Below are 19,549 nucleotides of genomic sequence, written 5' to 3' on the forward strand. Positions count from 1 at the left end.
GGCTTTTTTTTTTTTTAGGTTTAATAATAGATTTTATGTAACCTGATATGTATCTGATACATTATCATTTCAACATATAATCGATATGAGAAATCTCAGTGCGATCATTTCTGTTCTTTTTGATGCAAAGTCTTAACCGGTGTGTGGTTCATATCCACAGCGCATCTCAACTCCGACCGACCTCGGCCCAGGCGCTCGCGGTCACAGAGTTGCTGATCACAGCTGCAGGGGAGGAAAAGTCACTTTCCCTCCACCCTTCTCGGTTCTGTGGCTGAGACCCCGTGATAAATAAATGACAAGCAATAGGAGATATTAGAGGACGTGAGGAAACCATTTGGTGTAAACCTGATTTGGCCTGACTTTGTTTTCCAAAGGCCTGACGTGGCCGGCTGCGCGTGCATTGTGCACCTGCTTTAACATTCACAGGGTCCCAAAGCCAAGAATGACGCCCCTAAAGATAGGGATGTAACTTCCCCCACATCGGCATTTCTTTAAGGATAGCATCTCTTCTTGGGAACTAAGGATTAATTACTGACCTGCTGTGCTCGCCTCGTGACCCCTGACCTGCTGACCTCCGACCTGCTGTGCCAGCTCAGCATCTCGTGACAGCAGTAAAAGGGACGTTCTTGTCATATGTGATGTATGCTCTCTGTTCCAAGACAGTATATAACCACTGTGCACCCCCACGTCTGTGGTGCCCTCCCCGCCTTCGGGAAGCAGGCCTCGGGCCACAGTCCTCAGACCTGGCTCAGAATAAGCTCGCCCCACTTTTGATCTATAGATTGCTTATGGATTATTTGCACCGACACCCATGTAATACAAGCCAGATCAACAAGAGAAAACCAGAGTTTAACAACATGTGCCCTCCTCTGTCTGTGTGAGAGACCCAGGAAAACTGAGTAAAACTCCCCAAAATGGCCTAAGTCACCGCCTTAAACACCATCTTCAGCTAAAGACAAAAGAAAGACGTTGGGGGCCTGCCAGCTTCACCAAGGTATAACTGACGGACTGACTCTATTGAAAGTGTACAATGTGATGACTTGAGATAGGTAGACGTGACCTGAGGACCACAGTTCAGCGAGTTAACACCTCCATCCCCTCACGTGCTCACCTGTGTGTGCTGAGAAGCCACTCGCTTAGCCTTTACCATAAGCACAGCTCACGCGAGTCACCATGCCGTGCGGAGAGCCTCAGAGCGGACTCCTCGTGAGGCGCCAGTCTGCGCCCTTTGAGCTGGGCCTCCCCCCATCTCAGTTCCAGGCAAGCACGGTCTTCCGCTTTTATGAGTTGGCCTATTTTAGACTCCACACACGAGTGAGAGCGGCCAGTGTTTGTCTTTATCTGGTCTGTTTCACTGAGCACAATGCCCTTCAGCTTCCTCCGCGTTGTCACAGACAGCAGGACTTCCTCCTTTCTTATGGCTTGCATACTCGAGTTACCCCTTTTGTCAAAAATCTTCTCAAAGAAAGACCCTCCTTGGCAGGTCTCACTGGATTTGCCCTAATTATTTACACAGTGCTGCAGGTGCTCAGTTTGCTTTGCTGGAAATTTCCGTGAGGAATCTCAGGTTGGACTTTTGAAAGCCTCTAGCATTTGCTAACCCCACCGGGAGGAATCCTACCGGGCTGCACCTGCAGATTCTATGCCTTTTGGTAAATTCCTCTCTTCTTGATGTCCCCAAAGGATCACAGGATCTTGGTCGGCCAGGACGGACCTGTCAGACTGACCCTGCGAGCCAGGCACGGGCTGGTTTTCCTGTGAGGACTTCCTAAGCCTCGGCTCCCAAAAGTCAAACTTCGTTTCTTGAAACTGGTTGGTCCAATGCACGCACAGATGGTCTCTCTCCCGGGAGGCAGAGCTTAATCCCACCCCACCTTGAGGGTGGACTGGATTTTGTAACTCGATTCCAAAGAGAAGGAAAGAAAGTGAAATTGTCACTTGACAGTGGAGCAGAGACACCTGGCACGTCATGGGAACCACGTGACCCAGGTGCGCAAAACCACTGGAAGTCACGTGCACACCACCCGCCCCTGCCACGATGCCCAGAGGACCCTCCACGCCTGCGGCCTTCCTCTTGGAGACTCAGAACCCCAGCTGCACCGTGAGAAAGCGTCCCGGTCCCCAACAGAGGGACAGCCTCAAAATACCTGACCAGTGCTGTTCAGCCTGTCAAGGTCAAGGCAAAACCCAGCAAGTGTCAGGGACCAGAGGAGACCAAGACGAGCTGATGACTAAACGCAACATGGTGGGATCCTGGTCCAGTTACCATTTTACCGAATGACTGGAATTACGACTGAGAACACGGTACCATTGTTGCCTGACAGCAGCCAATGCACCTTGAGGAAACTGACGGAGACACTGTGGCAGAGACACTGCGAGCATTGACCAGTCTCCCTTTTGATGAAGTCATGCGGGTCATCATGGCTACAAGATCCCTCCTAAAGCATGATGTAACATCACGGTCGCCGTCTGTCACATTCACAGGCGCCCCCTCGCTCCAGGCCGTGTGTCCCTGAGCGGCCATCTCGGGCCCTCCCAGAACCCTGCCCGTCACTCCCCCTGACAGGAAACTTGACAGCCTCACTCACAGCGGAAGCAGGGTGGCTCTGAGTGACAGGCAGATGCGCCTGAGGCAGCGTCCCCGGCTCCGATTCTGAGCGTCCGCCGCAGGTGGAGAGGAGGCACGGGAGGGCAGGGGAAACGCAGAATTTGATTTGGGGAAGTTTGTCAAAAAATGTCAATGGTTTGAACTCTTGAGTAAATAGGATCACAGATTACTATGAAACCATACTTATTACCTATTTCACAAAGGGACAATCAAGGATTTTAAAGGCAAATGCAGTAAATTACATAGTTGGGGGGGAAAAAAACCCTTAGCTCTTTTAATATTGAGAAGACTCAGTTTTCCTGTTTAAAAACCTGATAGAGACAGCATTTTGATAAAACACAGAGTCTTTTGTTTTCCATGTGAATTATTTAGTAGGTAAAGAAAACTTTTACAATAATTCAAGAAAATTTTGTCCTTTTATCAGAGAAAGAAAATCAAATTCTAGTTTTGCACAAGCACATTATGGATATTAAAGCTCATTTTTCAAACTCTTATAATAAATCCATTTAAGTTTTGTCAGTTTGACCACATAAGATAAGACTTTCTCTCTCTCCTCCCTCTCCAACTTTCTCTACCCACTTAGGTTGTTGTCTTGTTTTTCTTATTTTGAAACAATCTTTAAATACCCTTAAACTAGGACAAAATTACTCTCCTTTTCCCTTCACAAGAATGCATTCTTCATATCTCATATTCTTCCTACCAAAAACACATCTTATTTTCCTTGCATACTTCGCATAGAGTTTTTTCCGTACCCTTATTATTCATAATAGTTTAACTTACTTATGTTGATTATAATTTCATAACCCTAATTTCCAGTGAAAACTAGGAAGCAAGCAATTGCAAACTGTAGACATACTAACATTTATGCCAAGTACACCCCAAGCTTCTGCAGGAGAGTCTCACGTTTAGGAAGACACTATTTCCCGCTTTCTAGAAGCACACACTTCCTTACAGTACAGTTTTTTAATGTGGCAAAGGATATGTTTACTAACTAACCCAAATATCTTTAGTCTCTCTGTAAAACTTAAGAAGCCAAGGAAATAAACTTAAACTTATGTTTAATAATTCCTATTTTAGTATTTTATCTTATTTGTGAAGGACCTAGATGTCCAACGACTAGCCATCATTTAACTTAACTTAGTATAACTTTAAGGCTCCCAGCATCCAAAAAGCATTTAAAACTATTTTTAAGCAGACATATTATAAAATATAATCAGTTTTGAAAAGTTTACTCATAAATTTTTATCCCACTTAAGTTTACTTACTTTTTTTTAACAATCACGCTGAGATTACTCATGAAAATTTCACGAGTCATTAAATAGCATCATCTTAAGTTATTTTTCTCGTTGACAAATCAGGCCAGTATCAAAAATCACAGAAGCACAGAACCGAAAAAAGTCAACGTATGACGCGCTCCCTTTTTTTGCTTTTTCTTTACTGTCATGCTTGATATACATCAAGCAATTCACTTTCATCGTCTGTTTGGTTCTTAGGTTGAATGCATAGTTTTATAAGCTTAAACATTTAGTAGAGATAACAAGATAACAAGTTTGTTTGACTGATCTTAATTTATGTAAACACTTTTTTTAAAAAGCCAATTAAAAAGAGTTCTTTCACAAGCTAGTTTTTAGTAATACTTCTTGGAGGTAGAAAAATATTACATACATATAACATACATATATAGACACACAAAAACATAGAGACAGATGCCAACAGAGATCTTATGGCTTTTATTTTTAAATTTTAGCCATGATACAGGTATGGAAATACAAAATCCATTAGTTAAGAAAAAAAGAGGGGCTGGCCCTGTGGCCGAGCGGTTAAGTTCGCGTGCTTCGCTTCTGAGGCCCAGGGTTTTGCTGGTTCGAATCCTGGGCGCGGACATGGCACTGCTGGTCAGGCCATGCTGACGCAGGGTCCAACATGCCACAGCTAGAAGGATCCAGAACTAAGAATATACAACTATGCACCGGGGGGCTTTGGGGAGAAAAAGGAAATAAATAAAAATATTTAAAAAAAAAAGACAAAAGAAAACAAAACTAATCAGCCTTTTATGACTTAACCATGGACGCAAGATGTGTCCTCAAAGACAGTGAAAAGATGCAGCCCTCCCAAGACCCAGAGCCACTCTCAACAAGAGTCAAAAGAAAGAAAGACTTAGACAATTCCCCTGAGAGCTGGCAACAGCGGTCGGCAGGACCCTAGCCATAAATAGGGTGCAACCCACATTTCCGTCTGGCAGTCTACATATCCTTGGGGCTCCTAACCTGAACAGTTGGTCACCTGCACATGGAGGCCCACCACCCTGTGGGCAGAAGGCCCAGCCTCGCTCTCAGCACACAGAAGGAGACACACAGGAAAGCAGTAGCAGCCCCTGGGAGGGAAGGATCAACAAGGGGGCCCTAAAACCAACTGAACAGGAGCCACAATCCAGAGAACTAATCCTTACAAATGCTTTTCTCTTGCCAATCTGAACCAGGAAAGAAAAGGACAAGGAGAAGTTTTTACCACCCTCTCTCGACTGGGCACTACAGACAGACATCCCAGAGACGGACGAGCTAGGAACTCTTACCTTCTGCCGGATTACTCAGGTCCCAAGATCTCTCAGCTGCAGACCCCGGAGCCAACAGCATCTCAGCCAAGGCTCTGCCATCCTCAGACCAGAAACTGGAGGGGAGGTGAAGGTTTCCTCCGTCTTCCTACGGTCTCCAGACAAGATCGACACCAGACAGGTTGACAGGAGAAAAGCACACAAATGCTATTTACACGTACAGGACGGCTCTTACACGAAAAATGAAGACCCAAATTAGTGATTAGGCCTAAGTGCTGATTTACTAGGCTGAACAGAGAGTGGTAAGTGTGGAAAAGTAACCAAAATATATGGAGAGATTAAAGGAAGAGTTGTTTTAACAAGGTCTGTTTATACAGATTTCTCTCGGGCTTGAGCATGTCTCTGGTGGTAAGAGTGTTTCTTTCTCCTGGTACACCGAGGGCGTCTTTCCCATGTGAATTTTATCTCCCACTTTCAGGAAGAAAAACTAAGGTCAGAGCACAATTTGGCATCTTGCTGTTTTTCAAATAGCTTTAACTCAAAATCAATCTGCCAGAGCTGCGTCAACTTAAAAGTAAATTTGCCTATTATTTTATCTCAAAATGAGTTTATTCAGGAATCCTCAAAAGAAATGCAACACACGATCTGCAGGCTATGGCAAAGCATAGGCAAATCCAGAAAACAAAGGAGGGGAGCTGCTTTTATAGAGACAGAGGGGGATGGGGGGCGGCTGTTCTAAAGGAAAGTCCCCTGGGGGAAAGTGGGAGTTCAGGGCGGCAACGGCTTCTCACTGGCTGGGCTGTGGCGTTTCTCATTGGCTGAGCTGTGGCGTTTCTCATTGGCTGGGCTGTGGGGTTTCTCACTGGCTGGGCTGTGGGGTTTCTCACTGGCTGGGCTGTGGGGTTTCTCACTGGCTGGGCTGTGGGGTTTCTCACTGGCTGGGCTGTGGGGTTTCTCATTGGCTGGGCTGTGGGGTTTCTCATTGGCTGGGCTGTGGTGTTTCTTATTGGCTGGGCTGTGGCGTTTCTCACTGGCTGGGCTGTGGTGTTTCTTATTGGCTGGGCTGTGGCGTTTCTCATTGGCTGAGCTGTGGCGTTTCTCATTGGCTGGGGTGTGGCATTTCTCATTGGCTGGGCTGTGGGGTTTCTCATTGGCTGGGCTGTGGCATTTCTCATTGGCTGGGCTGTGGGGTTTCTCATGGCTGGGCTGTGGGGTTTCTCACCGGCTGGGCTGTGGGGTTTCTCACTGGCTGGGCTGTGGCATTTCTTATTGGCTGGGCTGTGGGGTTTCTCATTGGCTGGGCTGTGGGGTTTCTCACTGGCTGGGCTGTGGCATTTCTCATTGGCTGGGCTGTTGCCGGGTGGGGAGAGAAGTCTTCCTTCAGTAGTAAAGTAGTTGTACTTCCTATCTGAGGGTAAGTCCCTCTCTTCCTGTTTGATGTGATTGACGGTGTGAGATGGGGGTGAGAGCGCCCCCTGCAGGCCTTCCCGGCTCTAGTTTAGTTAAGGTTCTTTTATTAATTTTCACAGCAAGCATATTTTGGGGTTGCATGTCCTAAACTCCTTCAACAGAAATGCACAAAATCACAGGTCCAGATATCAAAAGCTATTCTTCCTGGCGGGCACTAAATTATTTTTTTGTGGGTTAGGAATATTGTCCCTGAGCTAACATCTGTGCCAATCTTCCTCTATTTTTTGTATGTGGGATGCCGCCACAGCGTGGCTTGATCAGCAGTGTGAGGTCTGTCCCTGGGGTTCAGAACCCACAAACTCCAGGCCACCAAAGTGGAGTACACGAACTTAAGCACTATGCCATGGGGCCAGCCCACCCTTTTTTTTTCTTATTGAAGTATAGTTGACATATAATATTATATTAATTTCAAGTGTACAACATAATGACATTATGATATTATGGGACCCAGGAACTGGCAAGCCGGCCCCACCCCCCCCACCCCCGTGCCCAGTGAGTCACTGCTGCACCCAGATGCCTGCCCCATTCAGTGCTGGCCAATGGCCCACTCTCTTCTTTGAGATCTGCATTATTTACATTACGAAATGATCATCATGGCAAGTCTAGTTACCATCTGTCACTATGCAAAGTTATTACAATATTACTGACTATATTCCCTAGGCTGTACATTACATCCCTGTGACATTTATTTTACAACTGGAAGTTTGTACCTCTTAATCCCTACACTTACTTCACCCATTCCTCTACCCTCAGGTGGGCACTAAATTCTTAATTGATCCTCCATTGTCTCTGAACCAGCAACTAGCAACCCATCAATAGAGACTGCCCCGTGTTCAGACCATAAAGCCGAATGCCCAATCCTTGATTCCACCAGTACTGGTGACATTATCCATCAGAAAAGCATCAAAACAAGGCACAAATTTATAGCGAGAAAGCAAAAATGAGACAGAGAACCAGTAAAATTCTCTTACCCCTTTGGAGTCGCCAGGGCTTCAGTCACCGTGAAATTCACTTGTCTGTCTACAAAGTTTATCTGACTCTGTCCCGTGAATCATAATTTGACTCCGCCCCCCCCCCCCCCCCCCCGCCTTTAACCATTTTGAAGCTTTTACACCAAGATACAGTAAAATCTGGAACCTGGAATACTAGGCTGAGGTATCTGACAGCAATAGGAAGTGCCAGAGGATAATTTTCCAAAAAAAGGTAAAATGATAACTCTCATACAGTTGTAAAAATGAGCCCGTATTAGAGATTATTAACTTGTTGTTAACGAGAACTGGCCAGGTGTTAAAACCATTTCAAAGGAGACCCAAACAACAGACAAATCAGGAATGTTAAAATGAATGTGTAAATTAAGGCAAAAATAATTGAGGGGGAGTGTCTCTGGCAGAATTCATTTGCATGTATATAGGCAAAATTTTTTTGATCAATTATGACTACAGAATTTATAAAATATCTCCCATGGAATTAGAATCAGAAAACCCTAAGGAGTGTCCTGTAACACAGGGCAATTTTTTTTTTGTAAAGGGCCATGTAGTAAATAGTTTAGTTTTTGCAGGTCATACAGTCTTTGTCGCGACTACTCATCGCAACCAGGGAATAGACAATACCGAAACAAGTGGGCATGGCTGTGCTCCAGTAAAGCTTTATTTATGCATACTATTTGCATTTCATACAATTTTCACGTCATAGAATATTATTTTGATCCCCCCCGACCTTTTAAAAAAATGTAAGAAATATGCTTAGCTCGTGGGAGTCACAAAAACAGGCAGTGACAGGACTTGGCCCACGGGCCACAGCTTGTGATACCCTGCTCCTGTAGGTAAAGAACAGGTTCCGCTGAAATTCACATTTTCCCCTGGAGGAACACAGGAGGTAAAATGAGGATATAATTGTTCCTGCAGCAGCACAAAGTTGTTGTAAAATGACTTAATGCACGTAATCTGCCCAGAACAGAGCCCAAGGTTTCAATTATTACTAGTATTCTGGAACTGAGGTCACACGGCCCGCTAAAGTCAGGACCAAGGTCAAGGTCGAAACCAGGCTCCCACTGCGCTGCGCGCCGCAGATCTGTAGCCCCGCCCCCACGCTCGCAGATCTTGGCGGGAGTGGACTTCCGCCCGCCGGCTGTCAGGGCTACAGGCCGGACCCCTTCTCAGGAATTCCGGGAGAGTCTGGAAATCTGGAGGCCAGCTAGACGAGAGAGCACGGTGAAGACTGTCGTCAAGATTGGCCATCTCAGCACGGGGGGCGGGGCGACAGGGATGTACCCCCGTAACGCTGGCCTACGATTGGTCGGTGCGCTGCCCGGCTTGATGAATAGGAGCGCGGCGACCGCGACGCAGAGGCCGGCTCAGAAAGGCGGGGAAATAGGGCGGGACGTCATCAAGAGTCCTGCGTGCTGTGGCGCGAGGCTTATTTGCGATTGGTCCGGAAGGCGCGGGGTGCGGCCTCGTTCAGCGATTGGCCCGGGATGGGATACCGGTCTTTTATTGGCTAATACCGCTCGGGGCGGGCAAAGGTGAACGCCCGGCCGTCAGCGATTGGTCAGCGTGGCTGGGGCCGGCCTGCAGATAGCGAAGACAGCGTGCGGTTGGCCAGCACGGCGCGGGGCGGGCACCCCGGGTGCGGCGGTGACTCGCGATTGGCCGGCACGAGCGGGTCGGCCCGGTTCGCGGGTTCCTGGGTCCCGGAGGGCAATGGCGTCCGGCGGCTGGCGCTGGCTGCGCGGCCTCTGGGCTGCGGGGCAGCCCCTGTTCCAAGGCCGTGCACTGCTCGTCACCAACACGCTGGGCTGCGGCGCTCTCATGGCGGCCGGGGACGGCGTGCGCCAGTCCTGGGAGATCCGCTCCCGGCCCGGCCAGAAGTTCGATCCTCGGCGCTCAGGTGAGGAGACCCGTGCTGCTGGCCTTTGACCCTAGAGGACCTTTGACCCCGACCTCGGATTCGGAGACCTCTGAACCGGGCCCGCGGGCCGTGACCCCTGACCCATGCCCTCAGTTCTTGGCAGGACCCTTGACCTCCACGTGCACCCTAGACCCTGACAGTCCCTCCCAGGTCTCGATCCCCTCCCATCCTACCCTTCCCCGGGCCTCTGTCCCTCCCAGTCTGGGGCCTCAGGCCCCCCCATACCTGGGGTTCTGTCCCCGCCCACCCCTCGTGTGCTTCCCTGGCTCCGGCACTGAGCACGGGGGGCAGCACCCGGTTGTCAAGGGCGCAGCCTCCGGACGGGCCAGCTGGGGGTGGCGCGCTGGCCTCACACTTCCCCACCTGCTGTGCTCGGTTTCCTCCTCTGGGAAGGGGGCGATGGTAGAACCCTCCCGCGGGGTGGTGAGGGAAGGAGGTGAGAAGATCTGGGAGGAGCCCCGGGAATGGTGCCTGGCGGTGGGGCTTGTCATGGAGAACATCCGGGTGGGCTGTGGGCGGTCAGGCTTACCCAGGTCTGAGCCGGAGAGGGAGTGGATTCGGGGTCTGCAGGCCTGACTGGGACTCTTGGCGTGCCCTCAGCGAGCATGTTTGCAGTGGGCTGCAGCATGGGCCCCTTCCTGCACTACTGGTACCTCTGGCTGGACCACCTGCTCCCTGCATCCGGCCTCCGCGGCCTCCCAAACGTCCTCAGGAAGGTCCTCGTTGACCAGCTGGTGGCCTCTCCCATGCTGGGCGTCTGGTACTTCTTGGGTAAGGACCTGTGCGCTTGGGCTTGGCCCCTGTAGGTCGTGAGGGGCAGAGTCAGCTTTGTGTTAAGAAGGTGTGAGCTGCACTTCTGATGCATCTCCTGTGTGGGTGGCCCTGGACCGGGGGCCAGGTCACAATGGTGACAGGATAGATCCGGTGGGAGTGGGTGTGAATGGCAGAATCACAGACAATGGTGCAAAGTGTGGAAGGGACGAGGACAGGGTCTCATGGGGCTGCCTTGGGCAGTGGTTGGGAGGGCTTCTGAAAGGAGAGGACACTCAGCTGAGACTTGAAGAAGGAGCCAGCAGGCAGGAGGAACAGCCCATGCAAAGGCCCTGAGACTGAAGGAAGAGTTGCTGGGGCTGGGACGATGGCTGGGGTTGATGGGGCGCAGTCATCCCAGCCTTTGGCTCGGGAAGGAGCGTCACTCGCTCCGCACCCCCAGGCTCAGTTCCGCATCGGGTAGTGAAACAGCCTCAGCCTCGGGAAAGGGGTGTCCCTTTCCTTTGGGGAACCTGTCTAGAACCTCTCTTTCTCACTGGGACCCACTTGTTCTGTGTTGTGTCCCCACACTGGCCGCCCTGCTGGACCACTCTTCCCACAGCAAGGCTTCTAAGCATCCTGGTTCCTCGGCCGGGGACGCTCCGTCCTTCAGGGGTCCTGCCCCACTCTCCACCATCGGGACTCCCCAGCCTCTGACACTCGTTGCTTGGTTTCCTCCCCAGGCCTTGGCTGCCTGGAGGGCCAGACCTTGGATGAGAGCTGCCAGGAGCTACGGGACAAGTTCTGGGAATTCTACAAGGTGGGCGTGCCCTCAGGCCCCGTCCACCCGCATTCCCCGCCTCCTCCCCCTCACTACCTCCGGGCCCCGCCCAGGTCCCTCCCGGCCCCGCCCTCACCGCCCTCCGCCCCTCCCCGCAGGCCGACTGGTGCGTGTGGCCGGCTGCGCAGCTGGTGAACTTCCTCTTCGTGCCCCCCCAGTTCCGAGTCACCTACATCAATGGCCTGACGCTGGGCTGGGACACGTACCTCTCCTACCTGAAGTACCGGGTGAGCGCGGTGGGCGGACCAGGCACCCAAGGGACTCCTCAGGGGCCACATATGTGAGCCCCAGATGGCAGTACAGCGACCCTCCAGGGAGAGGGCCTCCTGTGCACAGAACAAGCTGCACCCCACGGTGGGCGGGCGCGGAGCTGATCGCCAACAGGGTGAAGACCGAGCGCATCTCTGCTGCCTGATGTGACCTCGGCTGAGTTCCTGCCGCTTCTGCCCAGAGAGGTCGACCCCAGCCCGGGACCGGTAGTGGAGGAGGGCTGAGCGAGGAGGAGCCCAACGGGATGAACGGGCTGTTTGACCATGCCCTCTTGTGCGGACAGACCCCGGGCCCCCTGACAGCCCCAGGCTGGGGGTGCCTCACGCACCGTGCTGGGACCAGATGCCAGACAGGGCAAGACTGAGCCCCAGCCGAGCACTCGTCTGGGCAGGAAGGGGCACGGGCCCCCACGGGCAGGCCAGGCCACAGTCCTGGGCTGAGTCCCAGCCCTACCCCAGCCCCTGGGCATCTGGCTGGGCTGCCCATTACCCAGCCTCAGTTTCCCCATCTGGAGCACAACCGTGAAGATGGACAGTCATTGCCCAGCCCTTCTCACCAGGAGCCTTAGTGCCCAGTGACCGAAATGTCCCGTCCTCGGCACTGGGCCCCAGCCAGTCCCAAGCCACAACCCCTCAACACTGCTGTGGCCTTGCTCTGGACTCCCTGGGACCAAGGTGGGGACATGACCCCTCCCCTCAGAGCAGGGCCTGCCTGGAGTCGGCTCCCTGGCTCCCAGCCTTAGGCAGGGCCGGGCAGCCTCCAGTCTCATCCTCTAGTCATAGACTGTGGAGATTCCATTAAACTCTCGCTGTAATTGAAGTGCTCCTGGGTGACCGAAGCCAGCACTGGGGTGCAGCGCTGTCCATTCGCTTTATTGGGTGTGTGTAGTGTTGTCATGACATCTCCTGGGGGACTGGGGGTCACGTTTCACACTCATGACATCAGAACAGGTCTGGGGGGGGAGTCCCAGGGTGGTGAGTACCCACAGCAGCGCCCCCATCCAAAAAAAAGGGTAAAACTGTGGGGACCAGGAGCCAGGAGGGCCATTGCCCAGCTCTGACCCACCCCATGGTCCATGCTGAGAGCCACAGTGGCCTCCGCCTATCTGTCACCGCCAAGGGGCTGGCAGGCCTGGTCACCTCCCATCGCCCAATCAGCCTGCCCTGGGGTGTCATCTGAACCCCCCCTTCAAAACCGGTAACTGTTGATGGGGGTGAATTAAAAAAAAGGTGGGGTGTCGAGAGGAGGGTGAGCAGTGAGTTCACGGGGCCACGACACGCCACGGCAGAGTGGGGACAGGGCTGTATGTACAGGGCGGGGCGTGGGTGGGTGGGGCGCCGAGCCCCTGGGGGACATCTCCAATAAATAAATAAATAGCTACGATAATAAATAAGGTGACGGGCTAGTCGGGGTAGGGGTCTCGCGCCCGCTGTCGGTGGGGGCGGGGTCAGGCCAGAGGGACAGGCAGCTCTCAGCAGGCGCAGTCCTGGTGCGGGGGCGCCTGCTGGTCCGTGAGCTGGGGGCCCTGCTTGGCGCCCGTGACTGCGGGGTCGGCCGTGTCCAACGACTCGGACATCTTCTCACAGATGACGTCCACCAGGCGCTCAAAGGTCTGCTTGACATTAATGTTGTCCTTAGCACTTGCCTCAAAGAACTCGAACCCTATGGTCGTCAGAGAAGAGAAGGGTGAGGACCCTGGTCCCCCACTGGCAGAGAGCTTCTCTGAGGCCCGGGAACACCTGGAGATTACCAGTGCTGACCACACAGTCAAGGCACTGACAAGTCCCCCGTGGAAACAACATTGGACTGGGTCAGCCCTGTATTTCCTTTCTATACCCTGAGACTGTCCCCTTTTCATTGTCTCCAGGGCCTGGCAAGACCCGCTTCCCTGCTCCTACACTTCAACCTAGCCCCACACATTGGCCCTCGCAGCATCTGACGCCCAGATCCAGCCGTGCCCTCCCCTGCTCACACACCCTCCATGGCTCCCTATTGCCCTCAGCATGTGGTTCAGGCCGTGGACAATCAGCCACATTTCCTCCAAGTGATCCCTCAGGTTCTAGCCGTGTAAAATTATTTGCCAAAACACGCACTTCTGGCCTTTCCCACCTCTGGCCTTTGCCTAAGCTGTTTCCTCTGCCTGAAAGACCACCTTTTCTTCAAGTACCAGATCCAGTCCCTGCCCCCGTCCCGGAAGTCATATCTACACCAGGCAGAGCCTGGCTCCCCCTATGGACTCCCCCAGCCCAAGTCCCTCCCTCTACGCCACAAAACTGGAGGCCTCTCAGGGGTCCAGCAACACCCAGCACAAGGCTGGGCTGTGAGGGCATCACAATGAATCAGTAACTTCCTGCATAGTGAACTCCTATGCATCCATCAAGATCCATCAAGATGGCTCCTGGACCAAAGCCAGTTTGCAGGAAGTGAATTGTCTAGATTCAAATCCAGGCCCTGTCCTGGCTTTGCTGTGAGCCCTTGGGTGTGTCCCCTCCCTTTTCAGGGCCTGTGTCCCTTTTCTAGCCTGTAGATGTCCAGCCCTGCTGGGGACTCACCCAGGTGGTCAGCCAGCTGCCGGCCACGTTCTGATGATACCACCCGCTCGTCCTCCATGTCGCACTTGTTCCCCACCAGCAGCACCTGGGCATTGTCCCACGAGTAGGTCTTGATCTGGGTTGACCTGGCAGAGGTGGTGACCGGTGGGTTAGGGCTTGGAGGCGCTGAGCTCCACCCTCCTCTGCTGTCTCCCCTCGCGCACCCCTCCAGCCCTCCACCTCCCCATCATCCCTTGACCATGGCGGGCTCCATGCCTCCTCCCAGCCTTTGTCCGACCAGGAACACCCCCCCTCTCCTGGCATCTGCTCCAGTGCGCCCCTGATTTTGGAAATCCCTCTTGTAAGCAGCCTCTCCCACCCTTCCCAGATCCCCCCCACCCAGAGAGAGGAATTTCTCCCTCCTCAGCAAATTTGCAAATTTTCTTAAAATGTACTGTTACTTCCGGGCAGCAAATATAAATGTGTATATCCTCTGGCTTATGCCAACGTATATTTCCTGTCCCCCCAGATTTTTTCCCTATATGTTTACAGTTTCATTTTCTACCTGAAATCCTTTCTTCCCATTATTTTGAGCCAGTGTCACTGTGTTTTAATGATTATAGACTGGCAGCAGGTCTGGGACCCCAATATTGTCATTTACATTTCTGCCAGGGGGGCTGGGGCTCCCTCCTCTTGGCCTGTGCCCCAGGCTTTGCACTAAGCCTGGCAGAGGGGATGGGGGTGTGCTCACCAGTCCTGCACGGCGTTAAAGGACTCCTCGTTGGTGATGTCGTACATGAGGATGAAGCCCATGGCTCCCCGGTAGTAGGCTGTGGTGATGGTCCGGTACCGCTCTTGCCCTGCTGTGTCCTGGGGAAGAAGAGCAAGGGGTCAGAGAGGACCCACCCGTAAGCTCCTCAGAGTAGAAATGAGCTCTGACATCATCCAGTCCAGCCCCTTGAGGGCCAGAGAGGAGCAGGGGCTCTCCCAGAGGCACAGTGGGTCAGGGAGAGTGAGAGGCCACTTGTGCCAGGAATGTGGTGCTCCCTCAACCTACAGTCTGGTACCTGCAGAACCGTCCCCGCGTTCATTCAATGCACATGTACTGGGCACTGACCCGTGCCATACCCTGCACTGAGCACTGAGGACACAGCTGATAACAAACGGACAAAACTCACTGCCTTTGTGGGACCGATAGCCCAGTGCAGGGACGAGGACAGGTGCAGAGGAAGAGAATGGATCCTGTGTTGAGGGTGGTGAGGCCTGCAGAGGAAGATGCAGCTGGACAGGGCTGGGCAGGGGGGCTGGGGTAGGCTGCAATGCTGGGGAAGTGAGGGAGGGGCCGTGTGGGGCTCAGGGTGGCTTTCCAGGCAGAGGGCACAGCCTGGCCGCAGGTCAAAGGGGACTGGGCGGTGCATTGGAGGGACAGTGAGGAGGCTGAGGGGGAGGGGGAGGGAGACAGATGTGGCAGATGTGGCGGGGGGGGCAGCAGCAGGGATGGACAGGCAGGCTCTCCTGGGCCAGGGGAGGGGTGTGGGTTTCCCCCTGAGTGAGGTAGGGGCCGGGGAGGCTGTGACCAGAGCAGGATGGTTCTGACTTGGGATAGAACAGCCTCCTCAGGCCTGGGTGGCTGAGGGAGGCGCGGAGACCCTGTGGGAGGAGCCTTCTCTGTCCCAGGGAATGAGGCTGGGAGCCAAGCTGCAGTAAAACCTCATACAGACTCACATGGAGGAAGTTGAAGATGGGGAAACTGAGGCACCAAGCCAAGGGATGTTCAGATGATGGTTAGGAAAGGACACAGCATTTGCTCCTGCCCCACTCCTGGAGAGCCCTGATTAGGCACCCATGGGAGAACAGCAGCACTCTCTTCTGCGCCCCTAGCCCATGGTACACAGTAAGTACCTAATAAATGCCCAGTGTGTGAGTGAATAAATCCAGACAGGAAAGAGATAGGCAAAGCTGGAGCTGCTTTTCCAGGGACCCAGAATGATGGAGCTGGGAGCCCCCCAGGTGGACCCACCCAGATCTGCAGCTTGATCCTCTTGTCGTTGCGGTAGATGGTCTTGACCTTGAAGTCGATGCCCACAGTGCTGACGAAGGCGGGGGTGAAGGAGTCGTCTGCGTAGCGGAAGAGGAAGGACGTCTTGCCCACGCTGCTGTTGCCGATGATGAGGATTTTGAACATGTAGTCGAAGTTCTGGTCCGAGGACTCCTTCTGCCCATAGCGCGAGTCTGTGGCAGACGCCATCTGGGGGTGCGGGGCCGTAGGCGGGCGTGAGGGGTCTCCCTCCCTCCCCAACCGCCCAAGCCCAGGCACAGGATGGAGGGAACTCCAGAGCTCCAGAGAGGGACTAGTGTGCAGAGCTTACCCTGATCCCATCAGGAGCCCCAGGACTGACGGTGGGGCCCACTGCACAAGGCGGCCGTGCAGTGACCTTGAAAGGCCTTGAAAGGCCGGAGGTTTCAGGGGAGGAGCTCAGAACGACCGGGACGGGGGCACCCGTGCAGCCCCCTCCAGCAGGCCTGAGCCCAGGTCCGGCTGTAACCCTAAACCGGCCGGCGCAGGGAGGGGTGACTGCGGCCGGCCCCGCCCCCGTCAATCATTCATGTTCCTTAGAACACAGCCACGCGGGCGCACGTGCACACTCATGTACAGTCCCGCGGGGACGCGCGTCCGCAGCCCCCCCTCCCCCAGACTCCCAGGCTGGGAAAGCTCCGGCTGAAGCAGCTGCATCACATGATAGGGGCGGGATGTGCACACGCTCACGTGCACACGGCAGGGCACACACTCACCTGTACACGCGCGTGCACATATGAGGGTCGAGCACGGTGCACAGGACAGAGACGCAAACATATGTCTGTACAGCTACATGCATATACAAATGTGCAAACCCACCCGTATGCACGGCGCCCTCCATCCATACAGGCGTGTACAGCTCACCCACACGGGCACGCACCTCCGTGCACGTATGCAAACGGCCATGCACGCACACGCACAGTCCACGCATCTCCCTCCACACGCGTGCAGCATGCACACACTTGTGTAGGACCCCCACGGGGTCACACGAGCATACTCTGGCACACAAACAAGAGTGAACACAGACCCGCCGGCAGAGGAGGACACTCACACGCGTGTGCACACCACGCGCACGCGCACGCACAGAACCTCCCGCGCGCACAGCTTCCCGCAAGGCATTCGCCTCCCCTCCCCCTCCGCCGCAGAGCCGGGGCGGGGGCGGGGGGGGGAAGGTGAGGATCTAGCAGGTAGGGGAAGCCGGGGCCCTACCCCTCCCCAGGCCCGCGACCGCCGCATCCTTCCCCTCCTTTTAGCCCTCGCCAATCTCTTCCCCCACCCCCGCCAGCCTATCAGTCAAATGAAGGTTACGCAGGTGCTCGAAGCGGGAGCGAACCGAGCCTCCCGGGAACTCACCTTGCCCTGTAGCGATGAGGTGGCGACTTTTTGGCAGCAGCAGTGACGGGGCCCGGGGCGCCGATGTAGGGCTGCTCGGCGGCGGCAGCGGCTGAGGCCCCTGCAGTCAGCGGTGACGTCCTGCAAAGAGCGGGGCGGGGCCTCACATGCAGATATTGCCGTGACGCCATCCTGGGGCGGAGCCGCGCGTAGAGATATGGCCCACTGACGCACTCAGAGCCGCTGGGGGGCGGGGCTTATGCGCAGATTGACATGTAAATGGGGCGGGACCCAGCGTGCGCAACCAGTAGCGGGCGGGGGCGGTGCAGAAGGGGAGGGGTCGCTTGCCGGCTCCTCCTCTCTGTCTCGTTAAGGGAGGCGTGGCTGCGCGGCGCCCTCTCACTGGCTTAAGTGTTTGAGCGACGGGCTTAATAGCCAATAGAAGATCGTCACTCCCTTCTCCTGTCCAATGGTGGCTCCCGAGCGGTTGAAGGGCCGAGAGGTCAAGGCCTTGGTCGAGCCTGGGTTTTCAGGAGGCGTTCCCCTTCCCCGCCCCCGCCCGCCCAGGTCGCGGACTGCAGCGGCCCCCACAAGGACTTAGGTGCCGTGGCCTCTCGTTAAACGTCCCCTACTCCCAATTTCAGAAGAGAGAAACAGAGGTCCGAGAGATGCTCCCTGCCCCCTATTTATGGGGTTCGAGATAAGTACGAAAGAAGAAAAAGGGTAAATAGGAGTCAAGAGAGACCCATCCAATTTCTGAGATGTAAGTCCCCCAAAGAGGGCCGAGCTGGTAGCTGCTCCACCCTGTTTCTGAAGCGAAAAAAGAGGTATCAAGAGAGACACCCCTCCCCACCAATTCCTAGACAAGAAAGAAGGGGCTGGCAGGCGATCCGGGAATCCCTCCCCTCCCTGCGCCCCATTTTCCAGAGAAAAATGCAAAGAAGAAAGCGGAAGTGGGGCAGAGAAAGGGTCTGTCCCCCAAAGCCGCAAAGCCTGCGGTAACAGGGAGGGTCCGAGCGAGGGTCAACGACCCAACGATAAAGATGCGAGGTGGGACCTGCTTTACCCACCCCGCGCCCGCCCCCCGGGTCCTGAATGGAAAGGCAGGGACAGAAAGACCCCTCCTCCACCCTGGGGAAACCAGGCTCAGAGATGGAGACTTGGGGGGCTGAGATGCTCCATCGTTTATTCCCCCAAGTCTTAAGGCGAAAACGTCGGAATTGCGGGGGGCGCAGGAAAGCGAGATCCCGGCCTCATGCCCCCATTCTAGGTCCCTGCCCCCAACTTCGGTCCCCAGACCCGGCCGGGGTCGTGTGGTCCCCGGAGAATCCTGACCCCCTGACTCCTTCCCGGGAGGCAGGGATGGACGGGGGCTCGTCCTTTTTATATAAAGCTCACCAGCTGCGGAGGCGCCGAGAGACCAGAATAACTTCTCGCCTCGAGGCCGCCCCCCGCCCCCAGCGCCCCGGAAGCGCAGCGACGTCCCTCCCTCCCCGCTTGCATTTGGGAAATCTATTTTTTCTAAGAGTAGCGTTGTCCCTCTCCCCCACTTGGACTATAAAATTATCACGGACCCACTGCAAAGAATTGGGAAAATTCAGAAAGACATGAAAAATAAATAAAAGTAAATCCACCCCCAGTCTCCCCCCACGCGGAGACGCGCGGTGGAGTCCCACTCCTGGTGGGGCCCCCAGGCGCCGGCGGTCCAGGCCCCGGGCCGCGGCCCTGTTGGGGGTGAGGACGAGCGGGTCGCTCAGCTCCCTGACCTCCTGAAGGCGCGTCTTGGTCTTTGTCCGTGGGTGGCACTCGGAAATACCTACTTTTTTTTCCCATGGGGAGAAAGCCCACAACAACGTGCGCCAGCTTCTGCACAGAGGAATTTGTATTTTAAAATAAAAATAATGAAAGGCCTTGATTGTTAAGAATCAGCAATCGGCTCTGGAATTAGGACTATTTGAATTGCGGGGGGGGGGGGTGAGGGGGTAACGGGGGAGGGGGGGGCAGCACCACTGTGCATTGATGATGGTGTCTCTTGTGTGGCAGGGGAAACAGAGCCTGGTGGGAGAAGGGCCTCAAACTCTCCCAAGTCCCACCCCACTGGGAGTAAACTCCAGACTCCTCCCCGAAACCCAGGTCCTGCCAGCTACCTGCCCATCTCATCTTCCTCCTCCAGGCAGACACTCCCTCCTCTAGCTCTAGGTGTGATCCTGCC

At 54.4% G+C, this 19,549-nt stretch overlaps 2 protein-coding genes and 1 long non-coding RNA gene across 3 annotated transcripts; 1 reads left to right on the plus strand and 2 right to left on the minus strand.

Moving 5' to 3' along the window:
- Window positions 1-4,323: 4,323 nt before the first annotated feature.
- LOC139046391 (uncharacterized) lies at window positions 4,324-7,664 on the minus strand. The gene is made up of 3 exons (XR_011506414.1): window positions 7,601-7,664; window positions 5,181-5,389; window positions 4,324-4,585 (listed from the first exon to the last, which is right to left on the minus strand). It is a non-coding gene; the product is annotated as an uncharacterized lncRNA (long non-coding RNA).
- A 1,539-nt stretch (window positions 7,665-9,203) lies between these two features.
- MPV17L2 (MPV17 mitochondrial inner membrane protein like 2) lies at window positions 9,204-12,271 on the plus strand. Its single transcript, XM_044773650.2, has 4 exons — window positions 9,204-9,515; window positions 10,137-10,307; window positions 11,030-11,106; window positions 11,226-12,271. The coding sequence occupies exons 1-4, from the start codon at window positions 9,329-9,331 to the stop codon at window positions 11,409-11,411; spliced, it is 621 nt and encodes a 206-aa protein (XP_044629585.1). The 5' UTR covers window positions 9,204-9,328; the 3' UTR covers window positions 11,412-12,271.
- On the minus strand, window positions 12,228-18,794 carry RAB3A (RAB3A, member RAS oncogene family). The gene is made up of 6 exons (XM_014831579.3): window positions 18,736-18,794; window positions 17,359-17,478; window positions 15,949-16,176; window positions 14,680-14,798; window positions 13,950-14,074; window positions 12,228-13,059 (listed from the first exon to the last, which is right to left on the minus strand). The coding sequence occupies exons 3-6, from the start codon at window positions 16,174-16,176 to the stop codon at window positions 12,869-12,871; spliced, it is 663 nt and encodes a 220-aa protein (XP_014687065.1). The 5' UTR covers window positions 17,359-17,478; window positions 18,736-18,794; the 3' UTR covers window positions 12,228-12,868.
- Between the last annotated feature and the right edge of the window lie 755 nt (window positions 18,795-19,549).

Source organism: Equus asinus, chromosome 10 (assembly GCF_041296235.1).
Source record: "Equus asinus isolate D_3611 breed Donkey chromosome 10, EquAss-T2T_v2, whole genome shotgun sequence".
Lineage (NCBI taxonomy): Eukaryota > Metazoa > Chordata > Mammalia > Perissodactyla > Equidae > Equus > Equus asinus.